Below are 21,064 nucleotides of genomic sequence, written 5' to 3' on the forward strand. Positions count from 1 at the left end.
GTCCTTCCTTCATGATGTTCCACCTCACCTCAGGTCCACAGGAATAGAGTCAGCCAAAAATGGGCTGAACCTCTAAAACTGAGAGCAAGTTTTCCTCCTCTAAGTTGTTCTTGTCCGGAACTGGTCAAAGCAACAAAAAACTAACACCATTTTGTAGGCTAATTTAACTATAAATCATCTTTTTAAATATCAGACATTAATCTGGAGGATGCTACAGCATATGAAGCTTTCAGAGGTTTATATTTAAGACTGCTATACTAAACAGTATAGACTAGAAAATATTTGGCATATATTGCCATTTACCACCAACACAGTCATGACAGGCATCATGAATATATCATGATATCCTTTTTTACTAAACATGAAAACTGCAAATACATCTCATAAATAAAAATTCAAAAAGAACAGAACACACAACAAAAAAATAAAATACGTCAACAAATCTAACATCAAACTCTGTCAAAATAACTGCAAAAAATAAAAAATAAATTCAGTAGTGAAATTCAGCCTATTTATCAAGAAATGCAAATATTTAATAACTGCATACAACAGAACCTTTAGCCCCTTACTTGGAAATATAAGGAGAAAGTTTAAACTTAAGAAGGCATAAAAAGCCCAATGGCCAATAACAATATTGAAAAGAACCATACTTACTTGCTTTCTTCATCCAAAAGATGGAGCAGTCCTGTTGGTTTTTTGCTAATAAGATTTATGCAACAAGTATTATCAATATAATCAATATTATGCCAACTGATACCTTCAGTTCTATATTCCTCCTAGGAAAATCAAACAACAAAATAATAACTTATTCATCTTACAGAAAATGATAGGCATATGATAACAAGGACTGAAAAGTACAGTCTGTTTTTTCTTTTAAAATCACAATCCATATAATGGAAAGATGCTTATTAATCAGCTTACTAATCTTAATACAGTGTCTCTGTTTCTTTACATTGAGCAAAGTAAGAAAGCCCATCCAGTGGCACACTCCTGTAAACCCAGCTACTCAAGAGGCTGAAGCAGGAAGACTGCAAATTTGAGGCCAGCTGCAGCAACTTGGTGAGATTCTGTCTCAAAAAGAATTACAGAGGCAGCTCAGTAATAGAAAAAAAAAAAATTTTTTTTTAAGTACATGCAACCAAATTTTGTGGTTAGAATCCTATTTCTGAAACTTCTCTAAGCAAGACTTAGGCCTGGTGTTTAGTCACACCATATGATTACTCCATTAAGGAAAATACACAAGTAAGAAGCCTAATTTCCCCTACATAATTCTAAACTACCAAAAGGACTGCATTTGTTGGATCATCAACAATTAATTTAATAAAATAGAATTCCTCAGGAAAGTGGGAAGTCACTCACAAATCATGTGGAATTCATATACTGAATTTTGGCAAAAGAAAAATCTTTTGTACATTTTTACTTTAACAAAAAGGCCTCAAATTTCAAGGTTAAAAACCCCAAAACTCAGGTCTTGAGCAGCTACAGTAAAACCCTTGTACAAAGCACCCATTTTTCCTTACTCTTTTTACTGGGAAATACTTTTTTATTTGTCCCTATGAAACTTTCACCTTAAATTAATTACTCTAATTAGGAAAGTATTAATTATTTTCTCTTAAAATGTTCACAAGAGTAGAATTTTTATTAAAAGGTCACCCCCAGTGGTAAGAAAGCACCACTTACCACCCTGCCATTCTACCTTTTTGTAGCATGGATAGCAAGCATACTAGTTAAACAAGAGCATTAGGATTTTTACACATTATAGTCCTTAGTCCCCTTCTAAATGAACATTCAGACTCTCTTACCCAATGCCAGCTTCTAATATATTTGGTAAGATTTGTTTACAGATATTATCTAAATAAACTCACACAATACATAATTGTTTTTGTCTGACTTTTTGGCTCAATTTAGGTTTCAGAGACATACATTTTGTTAGAAGCCACTCAAAGTTCATTCATTTTAATTGCTATAGGAAAGAGGTCATAAAAAACATAATCACTCATTTATGTACTGTCTATATGTTGTGTATTTTCTCAATGTAACTGCAAAGTTGAAACCATGTTGTTCAAAAAAACCGAAAGGACCTATTTAATCTCATTCTTTTCAGAAATTGTATGCCAAACTGACACAGAATGTTACTCCTCAAACTTTAATGTATAGCAGTATCATATGGAAGGCTTGTTAAAACACAGTCAATTGGGCCTCATCCCAAGAATTTCTGAATTAAACAGGTATAGGAATACACTTAGGGTTTTATTTCTCACAAGTTCCCTAGATATGTTGATGCTAAAAGGAGAAGAGGAGAAACAACATTTTGATTTTGAGAACTAATTCTGTAGAGTATTCCACTGTATTTACATATAACAACTTATTCATCGATTCTCCTTTGGCAGATGTTACTTTTACTTCTAATTTTTGGCCATTAAAAATAAGGCCATTGGGATTGGGGATATAGCTCAGTTGGTAGAGTGCTTGCCTTGCACGCACAAGGCTCTGGGTTTAATCCCCAACACCAAAAAAAAAACAGAAAAATAAGGCCATGGGCTGGGGTTGTGGCTCAGTGGCAGAGCACTTGCCTCACACATGTGAGGCACTGGGTTCGATCCTCAGCACCACATAAAAATGAATAAACAAAATAAAAATATTGTGTCCATGTATAACTAAAAAATATTTTTTTAAAAATAAGGCCATTACAACCATTTCTACCCAAAACTTTTGTGTGTGTGTCTGCACGCACACGCATATATATGTATTTATGATTAATTTCATTTTTTTGGTTCTTCTAAATTATACATTATCTGTATATATTTTGAGATTATAAATTACACGTATTTAACTCAGCAAATATTGCCAAATAGTTTTCTAAAGTGGCTGTGCCAATTCACAAAACCAGCATATGGTAGCTTCCCTACCAACACATTTCTTCAATACTTGTATTAACCAGTCTTTTTCATTTTAATCATTCTGGTGAATGCCTTAGGGATCTGATTGTGATTTTAATTTCAATTGCTGTGATGAATAATGTTATGGTTTAGGTATGATGTGTCCCCCCAAAAGCTACTGTGTGAAACAATGCAATAAAGTTTAGAGGTAAAATGATTGGCTTATGAGAGCCTTATTCAATGCATTAATCCCAGTAAGGATTAACTGGGTGGTAACAGTAGGCAGGAAGGGTATGGCTGGAGGAGGTGGGAGAAGTGAACTATTTTGTCTGTAGTGAAAGGATCTCTCTCTCTCTCTCTCTCTCTCTCTCTCTCTCTCTCTCTCTCTCTCTCTCTAAGTGGCCATGTTCTGAGCTGCTTTCCTCTGCCACACTCTTCCAGGCATGATGTTCTGTCTCACCTCAGGCCCAAGGAATGGAGGCAACTGTCTATGCACTGGGACCTCTGAAACTGTAAGACCCAAATAAACTTTTCCTCCTCTAAAATTGTTCTTATCAGAGAGCTGGGAATGTAGCTCAGTAATAGTGCTTTTGCCTAACATGTATAAGGCCCTGGGTTCAATCTCTAGTACCATAAAATATAAAATTGTTCTTCTCAGGTCTTTTGGTCACAGGAGCAAAAAAAAGCTGACTAAAACAAATAATAAGAGAAAAACATTTCCATGTTAACTGCCTGTTTAAATATTTCCTTTTGTGATATGCCTATGTTCATTATTTTATCAATGTCTAACAGAAATAAAATATTCTGTAACTTAGCAGTAAAAAATCTTAGAATACCTAAAATTCCATTTACTCCCCTAATTTATATGCTACTCTTCTCAGGCATTTTAGTTCTACTTAACTATTATAGCATTTACCTTTCTCCAATTTAGTTAGCTGAATATTCACTTAGATTAATCAACTTTTAAAAATATTTTTCACTGCTCTTCATTCCTTCCTATACCTCCAAACTCTAACTGGGGATATGTTAATAATGCCGAAATAACATGATTCAGTTTAAAGGAAAACATCCCACTATATCCTAGCTTCCACTATTTCCTCTGAAAGCTGACTGCCTTTCTTACTGCTGCATCTTTAAAGATACTATTTTGTTTCCTCTCTATGCTTTCAGACTGTTTTTGGATTTTTAGAGTTCCTCAAATGTGTGCTTTGGGCAGTAACGGTGAGGAAGGTGCATGTGCACATGCACACATGTGTGTTCTACCTTCCAGATCACTAATTTTCTCTTAACCTGTATCTACTTATTAAAAACAATCTTATATTCTTAATTTCACAGTAGTAGATTTGGGGTATTTTCTGGACTAGTTTTTAATAAAAGTATTACTCTTTTAAAAAATATTTGAAAACATAAAGCCCTGTCTGATGACATCTTTATCTAGATCCCCTATTGTACTACTATTTCACTGCTCTTGTTTTTTAATTATGTTAGTTTACCCCCTTGTCTTTTTTCTACTTAGTTCTCTCTTCCTTTCTTTTCAACAGTGGCAATTTTAGCATTTGGATGATCTCTTCCTCCAGTAGAAAGCGAATTTGCTCTTGGCACATATGACTAAGAACACTAGAAATTCTACACTAGTTACACCAAATCAGGAACTGAGATGACTTAAACTGAACATCAAGCCCCATGATGCCTATCTATTCCTAGCTTATCTTTTATTCCTAATGGGTACTCTTTTGGGGAGTCTCAACCTGTCTAAAGAAATATCCATGGACTTCCTCAGTAGAAAAGTCTGCTCAGTTCTTCAGACCATCAAGCCTAGAACAAAGAATCATCTGGGCTCACTTGCCTAGAATTCCTTCTTTCATTTATTTGAAAACAATCCAATGTTCAGTTTTAGAGGTGTTATTCCCCATAAAGTTAGTCAGAATTTTCTAGTCTGACTACACCAAATGTAGAATGAACAAAACAAAAACTTTACAAATTAAAAAACAAAAAAAAGAAAGAATAAAAAAAGCTCAAACCAGGCACAGTGGCACACACCTGTAATTCCAGGGGCTCAGGAGGCTGAGACAGGAGGATTGTGGGTTCAAAGCCAGCCTCAGCAACAGTGAGGCAGTAAGCAATTCAGTGAGACGCTGTCTCTACATAAAATACAAAACAGGGCTGGGGATGCAGCTCAGTGGTCAAATGCCCCCGAGTTCAATCCCCAGTATGCCCCACCCTGGCCAACCTGCAAAAAAAAAAAGCTTTCCCCTTAAAAAAAAAAAAAAAAAAAAAAAAAAAAACTTGCTGGATTAAAAACTACTTAAATAAGATCCCTGAACTCTACATTTTCTTCTCTAATGTTTAGCACAATGCATGGCACATGACTATTATTGATGAATATCAATGATGTGAAGGATAATTCTGAGCAAGAAGAGGATAATATCAAAAATGATAACAGGAAACATTTTCATATCTCAGAAACCTTGCACATAATCTCTGCCGCTATCTTAATTCAGGATGCAAAAATCACTGAACAAGACTAATTCACCTGGTTTGTGCAGATTGTTTCCTTACCTCCAGTTCACTCTCTTCAGTCCATCTTCCACAGTTAAAATGCAAGTACCATACCAAATATACTTCAAATAGCTCCTCCCTCTCTGAAAGAAAAATTCTAATCTTCTCTGCGTGATAATATAAGGTCCCACTTTTAAATATACTTTATGTATTCCTTTGCCTAAAATACCTTTACCCCATTGACAATCTTGTGAGCTCCAACTCACTATTCAAAATCATATTCCAGAACCACCTCTGGAACTCAATGTAGATGAATCAATACAGTATTTTACTTTATGCCTGATTATAGCATGTGTCATCCTACATGGAAATGAATGTATCGCTTTCCTTCCTACATGCCTATATATTCCTTTTGGACAAAATTTAGAACTAAACCACAATTCTCATACTGAAGAGTTTTTGTTTTTTTATTCTAAAAAAAATCTTTGATACTAACTGATTTCGGTATTCAATTGAATTTAACAACCAGTCACTAAGTAACCATCTCATAACAGGTACAAATGATACCCATTATAAGACACTTAATATTTAAACTGCCTTGAATCTCTTTTTTTTTTTTTTGAGAGTGAGAGTGAGAGAGAGAGAGAGAGAGAGAGAGAGAGAGAGAGAGAGAGAATATTTTTTAATATTTATTTTTTAGTTTTCGGCAGACACAACATCTTTATGTGGTGCTGAGGATCAAACCCAGCACCCCACACTTGCCAGGCGAGTGCGCTACCGCTTGAGCCACATCCCCAGCCCAGCCTTGAATCTCTTATTCCCAGAAAATCCATTTTAAGTACAAAAACATGAAGAAGTAGTGAAAGAAAATAACAAAGAATGGCAAAGATGTGTAAGGTCTTTAAATGCCCCACAGACTATATTAGCTAATAAAATAGAGAATTCTTGAGAACAAAAATAGAATTAACATAGAGTTTAGGTATTCTGTCAAAAATTATGACATTCAAGGTATCAAGTAAATGAGGACCACCCATTCCCAGGTAGTTTTGAATGCATTTTCTATAAAATGTTCTTATTTGTATACAATGTTAATGGCCTAGGCATTTCTTATGGCTCTTCTATATTTAATCTAGATGTCTAGAACAGTTACAGATTAACTTCAGTTTACAATAAGAGAATACCTTTCTTTTACAAAAGCATTTTAACTAGTCTTCTGTTTAATGATCTACAAAGCAAATAATGCTTTCCTCCAGAAGAGACAGAATATAGTCAACAAAATACATTCCCCAGGCTGGGGATGTGGCTCAAGCCGTAGCGTGCTAGCCTGGCATGCGTGGGTTGCTGGGCTCGATCCTCCGCACCACATAAAAATAAAATAAAGATGTTGTGCCCACCGGAAAAAAAAATACATTCCCCTACTCCTCCAGCACATATATCTATTTGCAAGACATAAAAGATATTAATTTAGCCTGATCTAATCAAAAGAGCACAGAACTGAATCAACAGACCAGGACAGTAATCCCAGCTCAGCTTTTAATAAAAAAGCAAGGGATATAGGACTAGGGTGTAGCTCAGTGGAGTATTTGCCTAGCATGTGCAAGCCCTGGGTTCAATCCCCAGAACCGCAAAAACGAATGAAGAAATCAAAAATATAAGAATTATAGAATACTGAAAACTGGCTTTATGCATCATATATAAACTGGAATAAAAACAATGACTGCCTATACCTAAGAGTTAGCTAGAAGTTTAATTATATTTAATTATCTTTTAACAGTTCCAGTACACTGTCTAGCTAAAAGGTTACATTTAATTAAAACATTAAGCATTCATCAAGATGGCCAAAATTAATATCCTTGTGCCGCTATTAATAAGCCATTATACCCTTTAAGCAAAATAGAGTACAAAGCAAAGACAGAAGGCAACAAGTCCTAATGATAAGGCTGGATAACAGAACTCTTCTTTTCCCTGGTTTTGTAGACCTACTAACTGTTGTGGTCTTTTTATTCATTTTCCATTCTTTAGCATTTTCCTTAAAATTGAGTATGATACACCTTACTCCTGTCTACATCCTCCTACACAAAATGAAATCCTGAGTTATAATCGCAACCTGTTATTGCTTTCATATTTAGTTGGAAGAAAAGCCCACATTTTTTTTGACCCTGCCTTTACAGTTAACAATTCTCATGGAAACTGAAAACTCACTATTTTAAACTATCAATCTTGAGTTTATCATGACAAGTATCTAGTTGCCCATCTTGATTTCTCTATACTGTCTTTAGACCCACAGTCTGTGCTGAATCAAGAGTCTATTAATAAGTTCCTCTATCCCATCCTAGAATCAATGGACCAAAAGCATCCAAGGAGCATACTTAGCATTACACACAGTGACCAAGGCCATAGGAACACAAAATCAACACTACCAACAAAAACCCTAAACAAACCCACTCAAGCAAGCTCATACTAGAAAATCTGTTCGGTGACTATGTTTTTTAAAACAACAACAACAAAAAAAAAAACACTTTGATTTTTGTCATTTGCTTATAATGCTATGAACACCACAATGTTTGTACTGAAATACAAAATTTGAAATACTTATCGTGTCTATGACTTAAAATTCATATGAGGTGAGATATACATATTTGGATACTCACTTGTTCTAACTTAAAGATATGCTGATTAAAGTAGTGCTGTAAACGTTCATTAGCAAAATTAATACAGAACTGTTCAAAACTATTATTTTCATAATCTTCAAACCCAAATATATCAAGAACACCAATGGACAAAGTCTGTAAAACAAGAGAAAATTCTGGTTTAAAAAGGCTCAAATTTACTTAAGTATTTAAGTAAAATACAATATTAATAACAAAATGCTCATTTATAAAGCAGTAGAGAGGGGATTGTTTTTCACAATATTGAAGCAAAATATACCACAATTAAGAAGTATTTTAATTCTCTTTATTTTATTTTTGTCCAAATCATAAAAATATATCTATATTTTTAATGAGTGTAATCCATTCTTAACACATTTTATCATAACAATAAAAATAGATCAAAGTTTTAACACATGTAGCTGGGTGTAATGACACAGACCTGTAATCCCAGCAACTCAGGAGGCTGAAGCAGGAGGATAGCAAGTTCAAAGCCAGCCTCAGCAACACAGCGAGGCTCTAAAGTAACTTAACAAAACCCTATATCTAAATAAAGAAAAATATTTTAAAAAGGGCTGAGGATGTGGCTCAGTGGTTAAGTGCTCTGGGTTCAATCCCTGATACAACAAAACAAAAATTAACACATGTAATTTTGGCATCACATTACAGAAATACATAAAGCACAGGCCAGAGATGGAGCTCAGTGGTAGAGGACATGCCTAGCATGAAAGAGGACCTGGGTTCAATTCCTAGAACCTTAAAAAAAAAAAAAAAGAATGTACAAAGCACACAGCTAGCAAAAGATTATCATAATTGAAAAAAATAAAAGAAGTTCTTAAACTTGGAAAACCCTGAGTTTCAAAAGAGAATGGAAACAGCAGCTACAAAAAAAAAAAAAAAATCAAGATTACTAAAGTGAAGGATCAGCAGAAGCCAGGTAATCTTGGCAATGCCAAGAAAACCATGTAATTTTTCCTATTTTAACTTCTATTTCCCAATAAATGGAGGTCTACTATAAAAACTAAAGTAACAAGTTTATTAATCAGCCTTATCCAGGCTAAGAATGAAACAAGATATAAAAGCATATAGTTTCATAAAGTTAAAATTAAGTATTACTTTAACAAAAAATACAAAGTTTAAAATGTTGACTAGCTCAAAATAGACTATAATAAAACAGCAATCCTTTCCTCATTCTCAATATCTGCTCCCTAGAGTCAACATTCCAATCTTGGTAGAGTACACAAGAGATTATTCTTTCATTTTTTTGAATATTTTACTTTTTCAATTCTAGAAATCATACGTAACTTTTTTCCACACCTGACTCCTAGAACTTATTCTATATAACTTCTTACTGTGATTGACACAGATTCAGCTCTAATCCCTGTATATAAACATCCATCTCACCACTTTATCGCATTCTTGAAACACTTGTTATGACAATTTGGTTAACTGAAAATAAGTTTTCTCCACTGCAACTAGGAAATGTACCAGACAAACTAATATAGTGAATGATAAATTATAAGATATTTCAGAAGTCTGTACTAGGAGTATTTTAATTCTATTGATTAAGTCTACGTCCTTAAGAAATATTAAAATAATGCCCTTCAAAATGAAGTCAATTTGATAAATCAGATTGCAATTCAAATTAATTTTATAGCTGTGGGCTTACTTAAACCATGAAAATTTAAGAGCAAATTTACCTTTAAAACAGTAAGATTAAACTAAAGCTGACATTTCTAATCAGTTTGAAAAAGGAGACTATTTCATAAAGGTTTTTGAAAAAAGTGAATCAGAACTGACTGAAGTTAACTACCACTAATCTGCCACATTAAAAACAAGTTCCAACTGGAAAAGAAGTCTGAACATAAAAACTGAAATTCTAAAAGTATAATGCTAAATATTTTTAAATCTTGGACTAGAAGAGGCCTTCCTATATAAGTAAAATAAATACATAAAACCCAGGACTAGAAAGGAAAAAAATGACAGGATTAACTGTGCAAAAACTTAAAACACAGGCATAGAAATACACAACATAACAAACCTTAAAAGTCAAGTAATTGGGCTGGGGTTGTGGCTCAGTGATAGAGCACTTGCCCAGCACAGGTGAGGCCATGGGTTTGATCCTCAGCACCACATAAAAAAGTAAAAAAATAAAATAAAAATTAAATTCTGGGAAAAAAAAAAGTTAGGTAACTAAAAAAGAGAAGATATATTGTATATATCAAGTTGAGTCTCCATAATGTCCACAATAAATAGCTCCTAAAAAGGAGTAACAAAAAGAAAAAAATAAACATCAGAATAGCACAAAGATATAAAAAAATAATACAGAAAATAAACTAGAGAAAACAAAATGAGGCATTCAACTTTCCGCCCCCAGTGCTGGGCACTGAACAGGACCTGATGCATGCAAGGCAGGCATTATTCCTCTGAGCCACATCTCCAGGACAGGAAGGCACTCAACTTTCATCACTGGAAACAATGAAAAAAAGTGGGAAATTCCTCTCTTCATAATCAGATTACGTAAATATTGATAATACCCAATATGGATAAAAGTGTAGGGTAACAGGCACTTTGATATACTGCTGGTAGAAGTATACAATTCTTTTTGAAAAGCAATTCAGCAGTAGCTGCCAAATCTTTAAAATACATATATCCTTAAATACAGCAATTTGACACTGAGGAATGAATCCTAGAGAAAGGTACATAGAGTTAAGTAAAATATTATTTGTTATGGTATTATTTATAACAAAAATTACTTATTTTAATGAGATTTATTTTACACATCATACCATATATTTCAAAATTACGGAAAATAATGAGGTCCAGACATATAATGACATGGAATGTACATAAAGAGACTTTATGTTAAAAAATAGTTTGCAAAAATATAGATAGAATGGTTGTATTTATATTTTAAAAAACAATTCTGTATGTGTATGTTTTCAATATGTAAATACACAGGGAAAAAAGATCTGGAAAGACACACAGAACAGTTCCTCTGAAAAGGGTAATAAATAACAGAAGTAAAAACAATACTATACTCTAACATGAATGAGTCAATCCCACAAATCCAAAGGCCAAATGTTTTCTCTAGCATTCAGATGCTAATTCACAATAAGGCAGGGGGGGACCCTAGAGAAGAATCGCATTACCTTAAATTAGGTAGAGGGAAGTGGCTGGAGGAGAGCAGAGGGGAGGTGGGGATAGGAAAGATAGAATGAAATAGACATTATTACTGTATGTGTATATATATATATATATGACTACATGACTAATATAATTCTGTAACATGTACACTCAGAACATGTACATTATATCCTATCTATGTATGATACATCAAAGTGCATAAATGCATTCTACTGAAATGTATACTAATTAAAACAAATTAAAAAATTAAACAAAAACAATACTATACTACTATACATAATTCTGTGCTTTAAAATTTCATGTATTAACCAGTTTATTAAAACAGTTTTCTAGGGAAAACATAACCCAACATATTTTTACCTTGGTATTTCGCTCCAAATCTTTACTATTCAGAAGTGCATGATTAATTCGAAAAACTATCCAGTCAAACAAAGCACTATACAAAGACTTAGCCATGGAGTTCCTCACGGTCACAGCCTGCAAAACAAGAAAAGGGTTGTGAGTGCAAAATAATAATCTGACTAAGATACTACAACAAAGTATACTCTGCTCTCATTCAGGGAAAAAAAAAAAACTTACTATATTGAATAAAAGCTAATTTTTCTCTCAATATAAATAGCTTATAATTGAAATTTTCCATATGTACTCATTAATTTAGTCCAACTCAGGGAATCCAGGCTAAAATTACCATAATATAGAAATAAAACTAGGTCATCCACAGTTCAAAATATTTTTACTGAAAATTAGGGTATATATTTCCCCTAGGAACAAAAGTATAATGGAAAGTTTACAAACAAATGACCTTACCAGAAGAATATTCAAGGCAGAGAAATAAATCTGAGAGCAAAAAAGGAATTAATGCCTGTGGAATCCTTCTCACACTGTAAAGCATATATGTACTACCATCACAGTACCATTCACAGTTGTCTTCAGCTCATCATCCACAATAACCTCTAGAAGTATTTCATACCCAGAAATAGTAACAACTGCCTACTTCCAGATTTCTCTAGTTTACGGAAATTCTTCTGTACTATCTTTTTGTAAGATTGAAATTTTTATAAAAACAGAAGTCTATTTTTTCAAAAAAGGTATATATCTTATAGAATTGAATCCTGTCCATTAGAAGACTACAAATCCCAATAATTTATGCATATATATTATGTAGGGATTTATTTTGAAAACTGTATATTCAGGTATACACTCAGAAATGTATATTACATCTCTGCTTTGAAGTACAGAAGAAATAGTATGATTGAGAATTACACTGTCGGGACTGGAGTTGTGTGTGACTCAGGGGTAGTTAAATTTTATTTAACTTGTCTGGCATGTGTGAGGCCCTGGGTTCGATCGTCAGCACCACATATAAATAAATAAATGAAATAAAAGATTCATTTACAATAAATAAATAAATGCACTATTTTCTGATCCTCGTATCTTTATTTATTCTAGCTGCATTGACCATGGTCATGACACTTCAATTTTTAGGCTGCAGGATATACATCCATAAATTGGAGATTTACAGATACTATATACAACCTACGAATTAATTTCAATTATTATAAGTGTTCTACTGTATAAATCATTCTGAAATTTGACTTTTTAATTTCATATTATATTTTGGAGATTTTTCAACTCTGATTTATATATTCTAGTTTCTTCTGGAAGGGAAAGAGAAGACTGGTATCAAATTAACTACAAAACTAGAAATTTAAAAAGTAAATGAAAATTCTTTTAACAATTTTGAGAAAAAGCTATGTCATCTTAAAATTCTACATCTTGAAAAATTATCAAAGAAGAAAACCAAAAAGCAAAATGTATACAGCATAATAGAATAACATGCAATTTTCTCCCATAGGGATAAAAACAATCTTTGAAAGAGAAGGAATCTTGCCAGTTGCCACAACATGAATGAATGTACCTGGAGGACATTATGCAAAGTGAAATACCAAAGAACAAATGCAGAATGATCCCAGTTATGTGAGATTACTAAAGTAATCAAACTCACAGAAGCAGAGTACAGAGCAGTGGATACCAGAAACAGGAAAATGAGGGAAACATGGAGATGTGAAAGGATACAAAGTTACATTTACATAGGACAAGTAAGTCTGAGATCTAACATACAACATGATGACTATAGTTAATAGTATTGTATTGCATATTGGAAGTTTGCTAAGAGAAGAGATTTCAGATTCTCTCACCACAAAGAAAAGATAGATATGTGAGAAGACAGATATGTTAATTTGCCTGACTGTAGTAACAACTTCACTATGTCTATGTACATCAAAACTTTATATTGAATACTTTAAACATACAATAAATATTGAAGCTAATAAAAATGAAGATAATCTGATCAAACTCAACAAAAACTAAAATATTTTAAGATTAAATAAATAAGCATAAAACACAGAATATAAGGATGTGTTATTACAATAAATTTTATGAACACATTTTACCTAAAAAACTTTCAAATTAAAACTAAAACCTACCCACTTGTTTATAAATATCATTTTTATAAAATACCATCACTATACAGAACCCAGATCCGCTAATAAATATCTATTTATTCCATATCTCTCAATTTTTATTGCCTTTTTCTCAATGTAGTCCTACCTATATAACTTAACCTAAATAAAGCACAAATACTACATAGTATTTCCCACCAAAGCAAGATTTCACTTAGTGATTCCTATCTTACTAAAGAATACCAATATTCTTAGTTATTCAAGCCTGAAACTTGGAACTCATTTTTTTACATCTCCTTTTTCTTTCTGCCCTAATTCAAGTCATAACTAAGTCCTCTTGATTTTACCATATTGTTTCTATTGGCATGTTACCATTTCTTGCAGAGCAAAAATCTTTCTCCATACTACTACACTCTCTGAACTCTGTTCTACATCAACTCTTGCAGAATCTTAAATAGATAAAATAGCCTAAATAGTCCTAAAATAGCCCCCAAAATGCCTTTTCCCTGGAGTCCATGTTCTGTATAATATCTTCCCTCACTCAAGTATAAATTATAAATATAATGGATTTCTCACCTACATTTAATTTGTTACATTATGAAGGTGAAAGGATTTTAAAGATATAATTAAGGGCCCAAATCAGCTGATTTTTTTAGTTATTCCAAAGTAATAGGTGGGCCTGGCGTACAAAACAATCTTTTTTTTTTTTTTATATATTTTTTTAGTTGTAGGTGGACACAATACCTTTTTATTTTATTTATGTGGTGTATAGGATTGAATCCAGGGCCTCACACATGCGAGACAAGTGCTCTACCGCTGAGCCATAGCCACAGCCACAGCCCATACAAAACAGTCTTAAAAAGGGACTGGGACCCTGTATCAGAGATTCTCCTACTGGCAATGAAGAAACAAATTGCCATGTTGTGGATAGAGCCACATGGCAAGAAACAGCCAGCAACTTTTAGTTGCTGGTAACAACACCTGCCTGACAGTCAACAATAAGTACCTTAGTCCTATAATCACAAGAAACTAAATTCTGTCAACAGTCTAAATTTGGAAGAGAGCCTTAAGCATCAGATGAGGTCACAGCCCTGATGGACATCTTGATTTCAAACTAGTGCCTAATTAATCTAAGCCCAGAGTCATGACTCTTGAAACTGCCAAAATAATAATCTATATTGTATTAAGTTGCTAAGTTTCCTACACAGTTATAGAAAACTAACATTCCCTCCAAATGAATTCTTCAAATTGCCAAAGTGCTCCTTAAAAAAAAAAAAAACAGTCTTAAGAAAACTTTTTTCTTAAAACACTTAACAGTATTTCCATTTTCTTCAAGTAAAATACTAAAACATTTAAGAAATGCTTCCCATTTCAAAACTACTAATGGCTAGCACATTTCTGAGCACTGGGTGTTTTCAAATATTTATCAAACGAATAATACACCAAACAAGCATAAATAAAAATAAAAGGTTTTTTAACTCAGAAGTTGAATTTAAAGGTAAAATATAAAGAAATTTTTTGTAATAAAAAAAAGTTTACAAAATATAAAAGCACCAAACATTTTAGAAAAAAAGGCAAAACTCTTAAAGGTTTGGGTTTTTTTACTATTTAGAAAGGAGCTATCAGAGTAGGAAACCGTAAGATATGACATAAGAAGAAATACAGACTCAGAGACATAGTTAAGAGGAACCCAAAAGAAGGATAAATGATCAATGTTAGCCTAAAAAAAAATTCTCCAAGGCCCAAAAACAATTTTTTCACTTGTGTTATCTTCTCATCTCACTCATATACTATTTTATAGTTTTTCATCACCTTCATAAAACTCCTCTGTATCAATGGATTTTCAATAATTTTCTTATTTATCATTTAGAAATGAAGGGTTTCCCAAAGGTTCACGTATGAAGGATAGAGTCCCCAATTCAGCAATGTTTCAGAGATGGGGCTGCTAGAAAGTGACTGAATGATGCGTGAATCGATCCATTGATAAATTCATAATTTGGTGGCATTATTGGGAGATGGTATAAACTATAAGAGGTAGGGGCTAAGTGGAAGAAGTCACAGGGTTGGGGGTAGGTTCTGAAAGGGTATATTTTGTCTCAAGCTGCTGCTTCTTTCTCTGTGCTTCCAAGGTGCCAAGAGGTAAGCAACTTTCCCCCACTGGAGGCCCAAACCAATAGAGTAGACCAACCAAGAAATAAAACCTCTGAAATCATGAGCCAAAATAATTTTTTCTTCCTATAAGTTATTTTCTCAGGTATTTTGACACAGCAACAAAGAGCTGACTAACACACTATCCTATACACTTAGTATGGTAATAAACACAAATTTCATCTGGCAAATTATACGGATGTTATTTAAAGCCATAAGAGTGAGATAATGTAGATAAAGAATACAGAGAAGACAAAGGTTGTGTCCTACCTAGTGTACCCACCTTTTTGGAGGTTAAGAAGAAAAGAAAAAGCAAGCAAAAAGAACTACAAATACGGGGCCCACCACAAAAAAGTAACCCAGCAAAGTATAATGTGCTAGAAAGTAACCGGAAAAAATGAGGTCTCAAGAAGGAATAATCAATGAGATCAAACAAACACTAATAATTTACAATTCTACCTACTATCTGTCTACCTCATATTAATAATATTAAACTTAATGCTGTTTTTTAAAAAAAATGTAAAAGACTTATTCTTCAAATTCTTTCCTTTTCACAAAAGGATCAAGCTGTGAAAAAACTAATAAAAATTTAGAGAAATTTTTAAAAATATGAAACTTAAGAATGATGAAAAAATTTAAAAAGAACAGTGAAGAAAGATCCTTGGGGAAAAAAATTTAAAGCTCCTACTTAAAATCACATTCAGTTTCTATGTGAATGGAAAATTCATGATCAAATTTCAAGGGCCTAGAAAATGTGTCAGTAAACAGATTTTTTAAATTGTCATTTTAATTTTGTTAAGAGGAAAAACACAAACTCCTAAGAATGTCTAGAATGCTTTGATTTCAAAGAAAACCATACCTCTGCCAACTTGTATGGTAAAATAAGCTTCTCTCCAACTGTCACCGTCTTTCTCGTTACTAATGCTTCAAATAGCATCTCTTCTTTAACCTATACATAAAAAAGTAAATTCAATATATGATATTTATGACAAAGTTGAATTATTTTATTGAAAAGCCAACAGAGGAAAAAATATTATATTATATGGGATCAGCAAATATACAATAGAGAAAAAAGGAAATCCAAGAAAAATACCAGCAATTTGAACATTGGTCAAAGTAGAATTTAACTTGTCTCACTCACTCCCATTACCCCCACTAAAAACCAAAACAAGGTAGATGAGATAAACAGGTCTTTTTAAAATTTGCTTTCTGAGCGTAACAGAAAATAAGTTTATTATGCAAAATATAGAAAATATAGAATAGTAATAAAAAAAGTTTTATTTAAAACAATCAATCACAATACCACAACTGGAGACAAGGATGAAAAATAGTACTTCTTGAATTTCAGGAAGGTTCTCAAAAAGCCCTTATTTATGTTTCAGATGTTTATTTTTATCTATGGATATTAAACTTTAAAATAAAGTTGACACTCCCATTGTTGTCACTCACTTTGTCTCCCAGAGGTAATTACTATCATGAATTTGACATGTATCATTTTGGTTTTTGTTTTTATACTTTTATATGTATTAAATGTATTCATAAACATGATGGTATACTATCAAATAAATTTAACTCTTCTGTATGGTAGCATATTACCATATGTTTTTGAGATATAATTATGTTTATAATTTAGATTAAGCTTACTCACTTAATTGCTATATAGCATACCAATAATACCTGTGTGTAATACGGTCTTCTATTTATCGTAATTATAATCACATTTACACTCTTTTCAATTTTGCACAACTGGAAAATACACTACAATGAATATTCCTGCATATGAATTCAAGAGTTCCTGTAATGAACAAACTTAAAAATAAAATTATCAGTTTATAAGATACTCATTTTCAGCTTTACAGGATATTACCAAACTCCTATATGTAATTTTTACCAATGTGCTCTCTGAACAGTAACACTGAAAGCTCCTATTTCCTCAAACCTTGACTATATTTGATTTTATCAGGCCTTTAAATTTTATAACACTGAGGATGATAAAATGATAAAACAAAGATATTTTATAAAAGCATGAATATGTAATGAAAATATTACATTCATAAAAATTTATGGAGACAACATAATATCAAACCATGTCAAGCAAAATAATGTTACATTATAAGGAAAAGCTGAGTTATAAAATCATAGAAGGAAGTATTATCCCCACTATCAGCAATTTATGTCATTTAAAAAAATCCTTTCACAGCTATTTAAGTACTGGGGAATGAACCCAGGTGCACTTTACCACTAGGCCACATCCCCAGTCCATTTTATTTTTTAAAACAGGATTTTGTTAAATTGTTGAGGCTGGCCTTGAACCTGAGTCAATGGAATTACAGGCATGTACCTATCACTAAACTTGGCCATGAAAGGATAATTTTGAACCATATTCAACAGGAAAGTATCTGGCAAATATAACACCATAAAAATATGTATAATGCCCTCTTCTAAAGTATCCATTGCTCAATTCTCAAATTTCAAAAACTGCAAATAATTTGAGGCACATTACCTTCACAAAATACAGTAAAACTAAAAATGCACAATGAAGTTTAAATACAATGCACCCAACCTAATAGATATATTTAAAATACTTTGAAAAATGCAAATAATACTGGGTTTCAAAAAATAACAAAACTAAGACAGGTAAGAAGAAACATATGCAAGAAAAAAACAAAGGTATATTATATGGTACATTTCTACAATTATTCAAAATAAATATTTAAAAATAGGTGACAGTATATATCAGTGGTAGAGCACAGGCTTACAGCATGTAAAGTGGCCCTGGATCCCCAACTCCACCACCACCAACAAAAAAATCTATGCTGTAGATTCAAGAAATCTTTTTAAAGAATAAATATTTATTAGTAGAAAATTCAACAAGCTCAATCCCCACTAACAGAAAAAATATAAATTGTGTTTTATCAATGAAATCTTAAGAGTTAAAAGAACCTAGAATATATAAATCAGAATTGAAAAATCTCAAAAATATAATATCAAATTAAAACATCAAATTTCAGAATGATTTTTTTCAGTAGAGCATTTATAATAAAGTCTGAAATTTTCACATAAAAGAAAAAATTAAGAGAAACATATGGGTAATAATGAGTGTAATGCATTCCACTATTGTCATGTATTTTTAAAAAATTTTTAAAAAAGAGACAAACAAAATTCAAAGAGAGAAAAAATTCAAATTAATAATTTTAAAACAATAATTTTTAAAAGAGAAACAAAATTCAAAAAGAGAAAAAATTTCAAATTAATAAGATATTTATAAGGAAATCAAAAATAATTAATTTTAGATGTCTAACATATGATTTCTTAGAAAAATAAAAATTATTAAAATAATTCACATCAGCTTTGAAAAGTAATAAAAAATTCATTAACATGGAACAAATGGGAAAAGCATCCAATAAAACTCTCATAAGGTTGATCTCTCAAACCTTTCAAGAACACACTATTGATCCTTCTTTTAAAAAAAGGAAAAAGAATGAAAATGACCTAAGTCATTTTGGTGAATTGGCTTTTCTGCTGGCAATAAAGCCTGACAGAGATAATACACAGATCTATACACATGTACAACCACAGAAAACACATTAATCTTATTTTATTTGGTAAGCGTCCTAAAGAAAATATTAATAAATTCATGATATTTGAATCAGCTACCTCTAAAATTTCCTAAATATTTTGTTATACACATATGACTTTCAAAATTTTTACGTTATCAATACAAACCCAACACCAATAGATTCACTATTCAATGTACAAAATTTCATGTTTATCTAACTGAAAAACTGTATGTAAATTAAAAACCCGTTCTTTATAATATTTGAGCAGATATTAAAATATACTCAAGATACAAAATCTGATAAAAAATCTGAACAGCTTTTGGTAATGATGATGGTTCTAAAAAAAAAAATCCTCCATAATTACAATAAATCTACTGGAGATTTTTCACATTTCACTTAATCTCACCAGCAAAATCTATCCAAATAGGCTTTGTATACACAAGAATAAAAATATTCACTGCTGCATGAGAAAACAAATTTAAAAACTAGAAAAAGTAAAATTAAATCACTACCTTTAAACTATTCTTCAAAATTACCTATGTTTATCACTGAACTGAATCACTTTAGGAAAATGGGAAATTATAATAAATTTTAACTAAGGAGCTTAAATTTTAAGTTAAGCCAGTTCACCAAAGCTTTAAGGCTTCAATTATTATCAATCTTAAACAACTAGTGGCAATCAATTTTTAAAATAATTTCTAAGACCTAATTACAGGCAGTATATCATGGTAGACAAATTTGAAGCTATTTTCTTTCTATTTAATACCAACCTTCAGTCCTAGAACTAGTCCAAAGTACACAAAAGAATAAATTTAAGTAGTTTGTATTAAGTAGTTTGGTTAAAAGTAAGATCTGCTATCAAATCACATCTTTGATACTGGTAATTCCAATTCTCAGAATTTGATTTCTCCTTTTTCTTTGAAGTTGCCTGGACTAACTTATCAGTGTCTCACCAGAAAAGGAATAATTCACTAGGTCTAGAATCTCTGATACTTGCTGAAGGCCTGGATATAAATAACATCAACCAGTCATATTGTCCAGTATTATAACACCACCAAATGCTTGACCAAAATATCACCTGAAGTGCCTGATTGAAATATTCTTTGTTCTCTGACCTTCAGACCTTCAAAATTATAATCTTATGGCACCACAGTCCATCTCCCCATAAAAATTCTTTCCAATGAGTGAGTCTAGTTCCAATTTAAGATACTCCCTTTGCCTGCCCCTATCTCCAGGATGTCATTTCATTATAACTAAAAGCAATGCCCAGTCATGTGTCGTGCTGTGCTTACATAAATAGGAAAGAGGCATCCACGGTTCTCCAAGAGCACTGCAGCCTTCTAATGGACACAACTAGAAAACAATTAACTTTATACTACAAAACCCAAACTATACCAACTAGAAGGAGATGTTCTATGTATAGGGAGTTGGTTTAGACTACTTAATAAGTTTACTCTCAATGAAGTAGCAAATGAACCAAGATTTGAAAATATTAATATTTCAACTTCTAAAAGGCACAGTAAGCTATAATTTCTAACTGCCAAAAACTGTAAATAAAGAAGACAACTAACTCCAATAGGTGAATGGATAAACATACTGCAGTATACCCACACATACAATGGAATATTACCCAGAGGTAAAAAGAAATGAACTATCAAGCCACAAAAAGACAAGGATGAATCTTAAAACACCTATTACTAAATAAAATAAATCATTCTGAA

General features: G+C 32.2%; 1 protein-coding gene across 6 annotated transcripts in view; it reads right to left on the minus strand.

Annotated features, from left to right (window-relative positions):
* The window catches only part of Myo9a (myosin IXA), a 259,456-nt gene that overhangs the window by 158,981 nt on the left and 79,411 nt on the right, over positions 1-21,064 (minus strand). For all 6 annotated transcript variants that reach the window (XM_071608439.1, XM_071608438.1, XM_071608436.1 and 3 more), the window contains exons 9-12: positions 16,643-16,732; positions 11,534-11,650; positions 8,030-8,164; positions 655-776 (exon numbers count right to left, since the gene is read on the minus strand). In XM_071608439.1, the coding sequence (XP_071464540.1) occupies positions 655-776; positions 8,030-8,164; positions 11,534-11,650; positions 16,643-16,732 (464 nt within the window). The remainder of the gene's footprint in view (positions 1-654; positions 777-8,029; positions 8,165-11,533; positions 11,651-16,642; positions 16,733-21,064) is intronic.

This window comes from Marmota flaviventris, chromosome 2 (assembly GCF_047511675.1).
Source record: "Marmota flaviventris isolate mMarFla1 chromosome 2, mMarFla1.hap1, whole genome shotgun sequence".
Classification (NCBI taxonomy): Eukaryota; Metazoa; Chordata; class Mammalia; order Rodentia; family Sciuridae; genus Marmota; species Marmota flaviventris.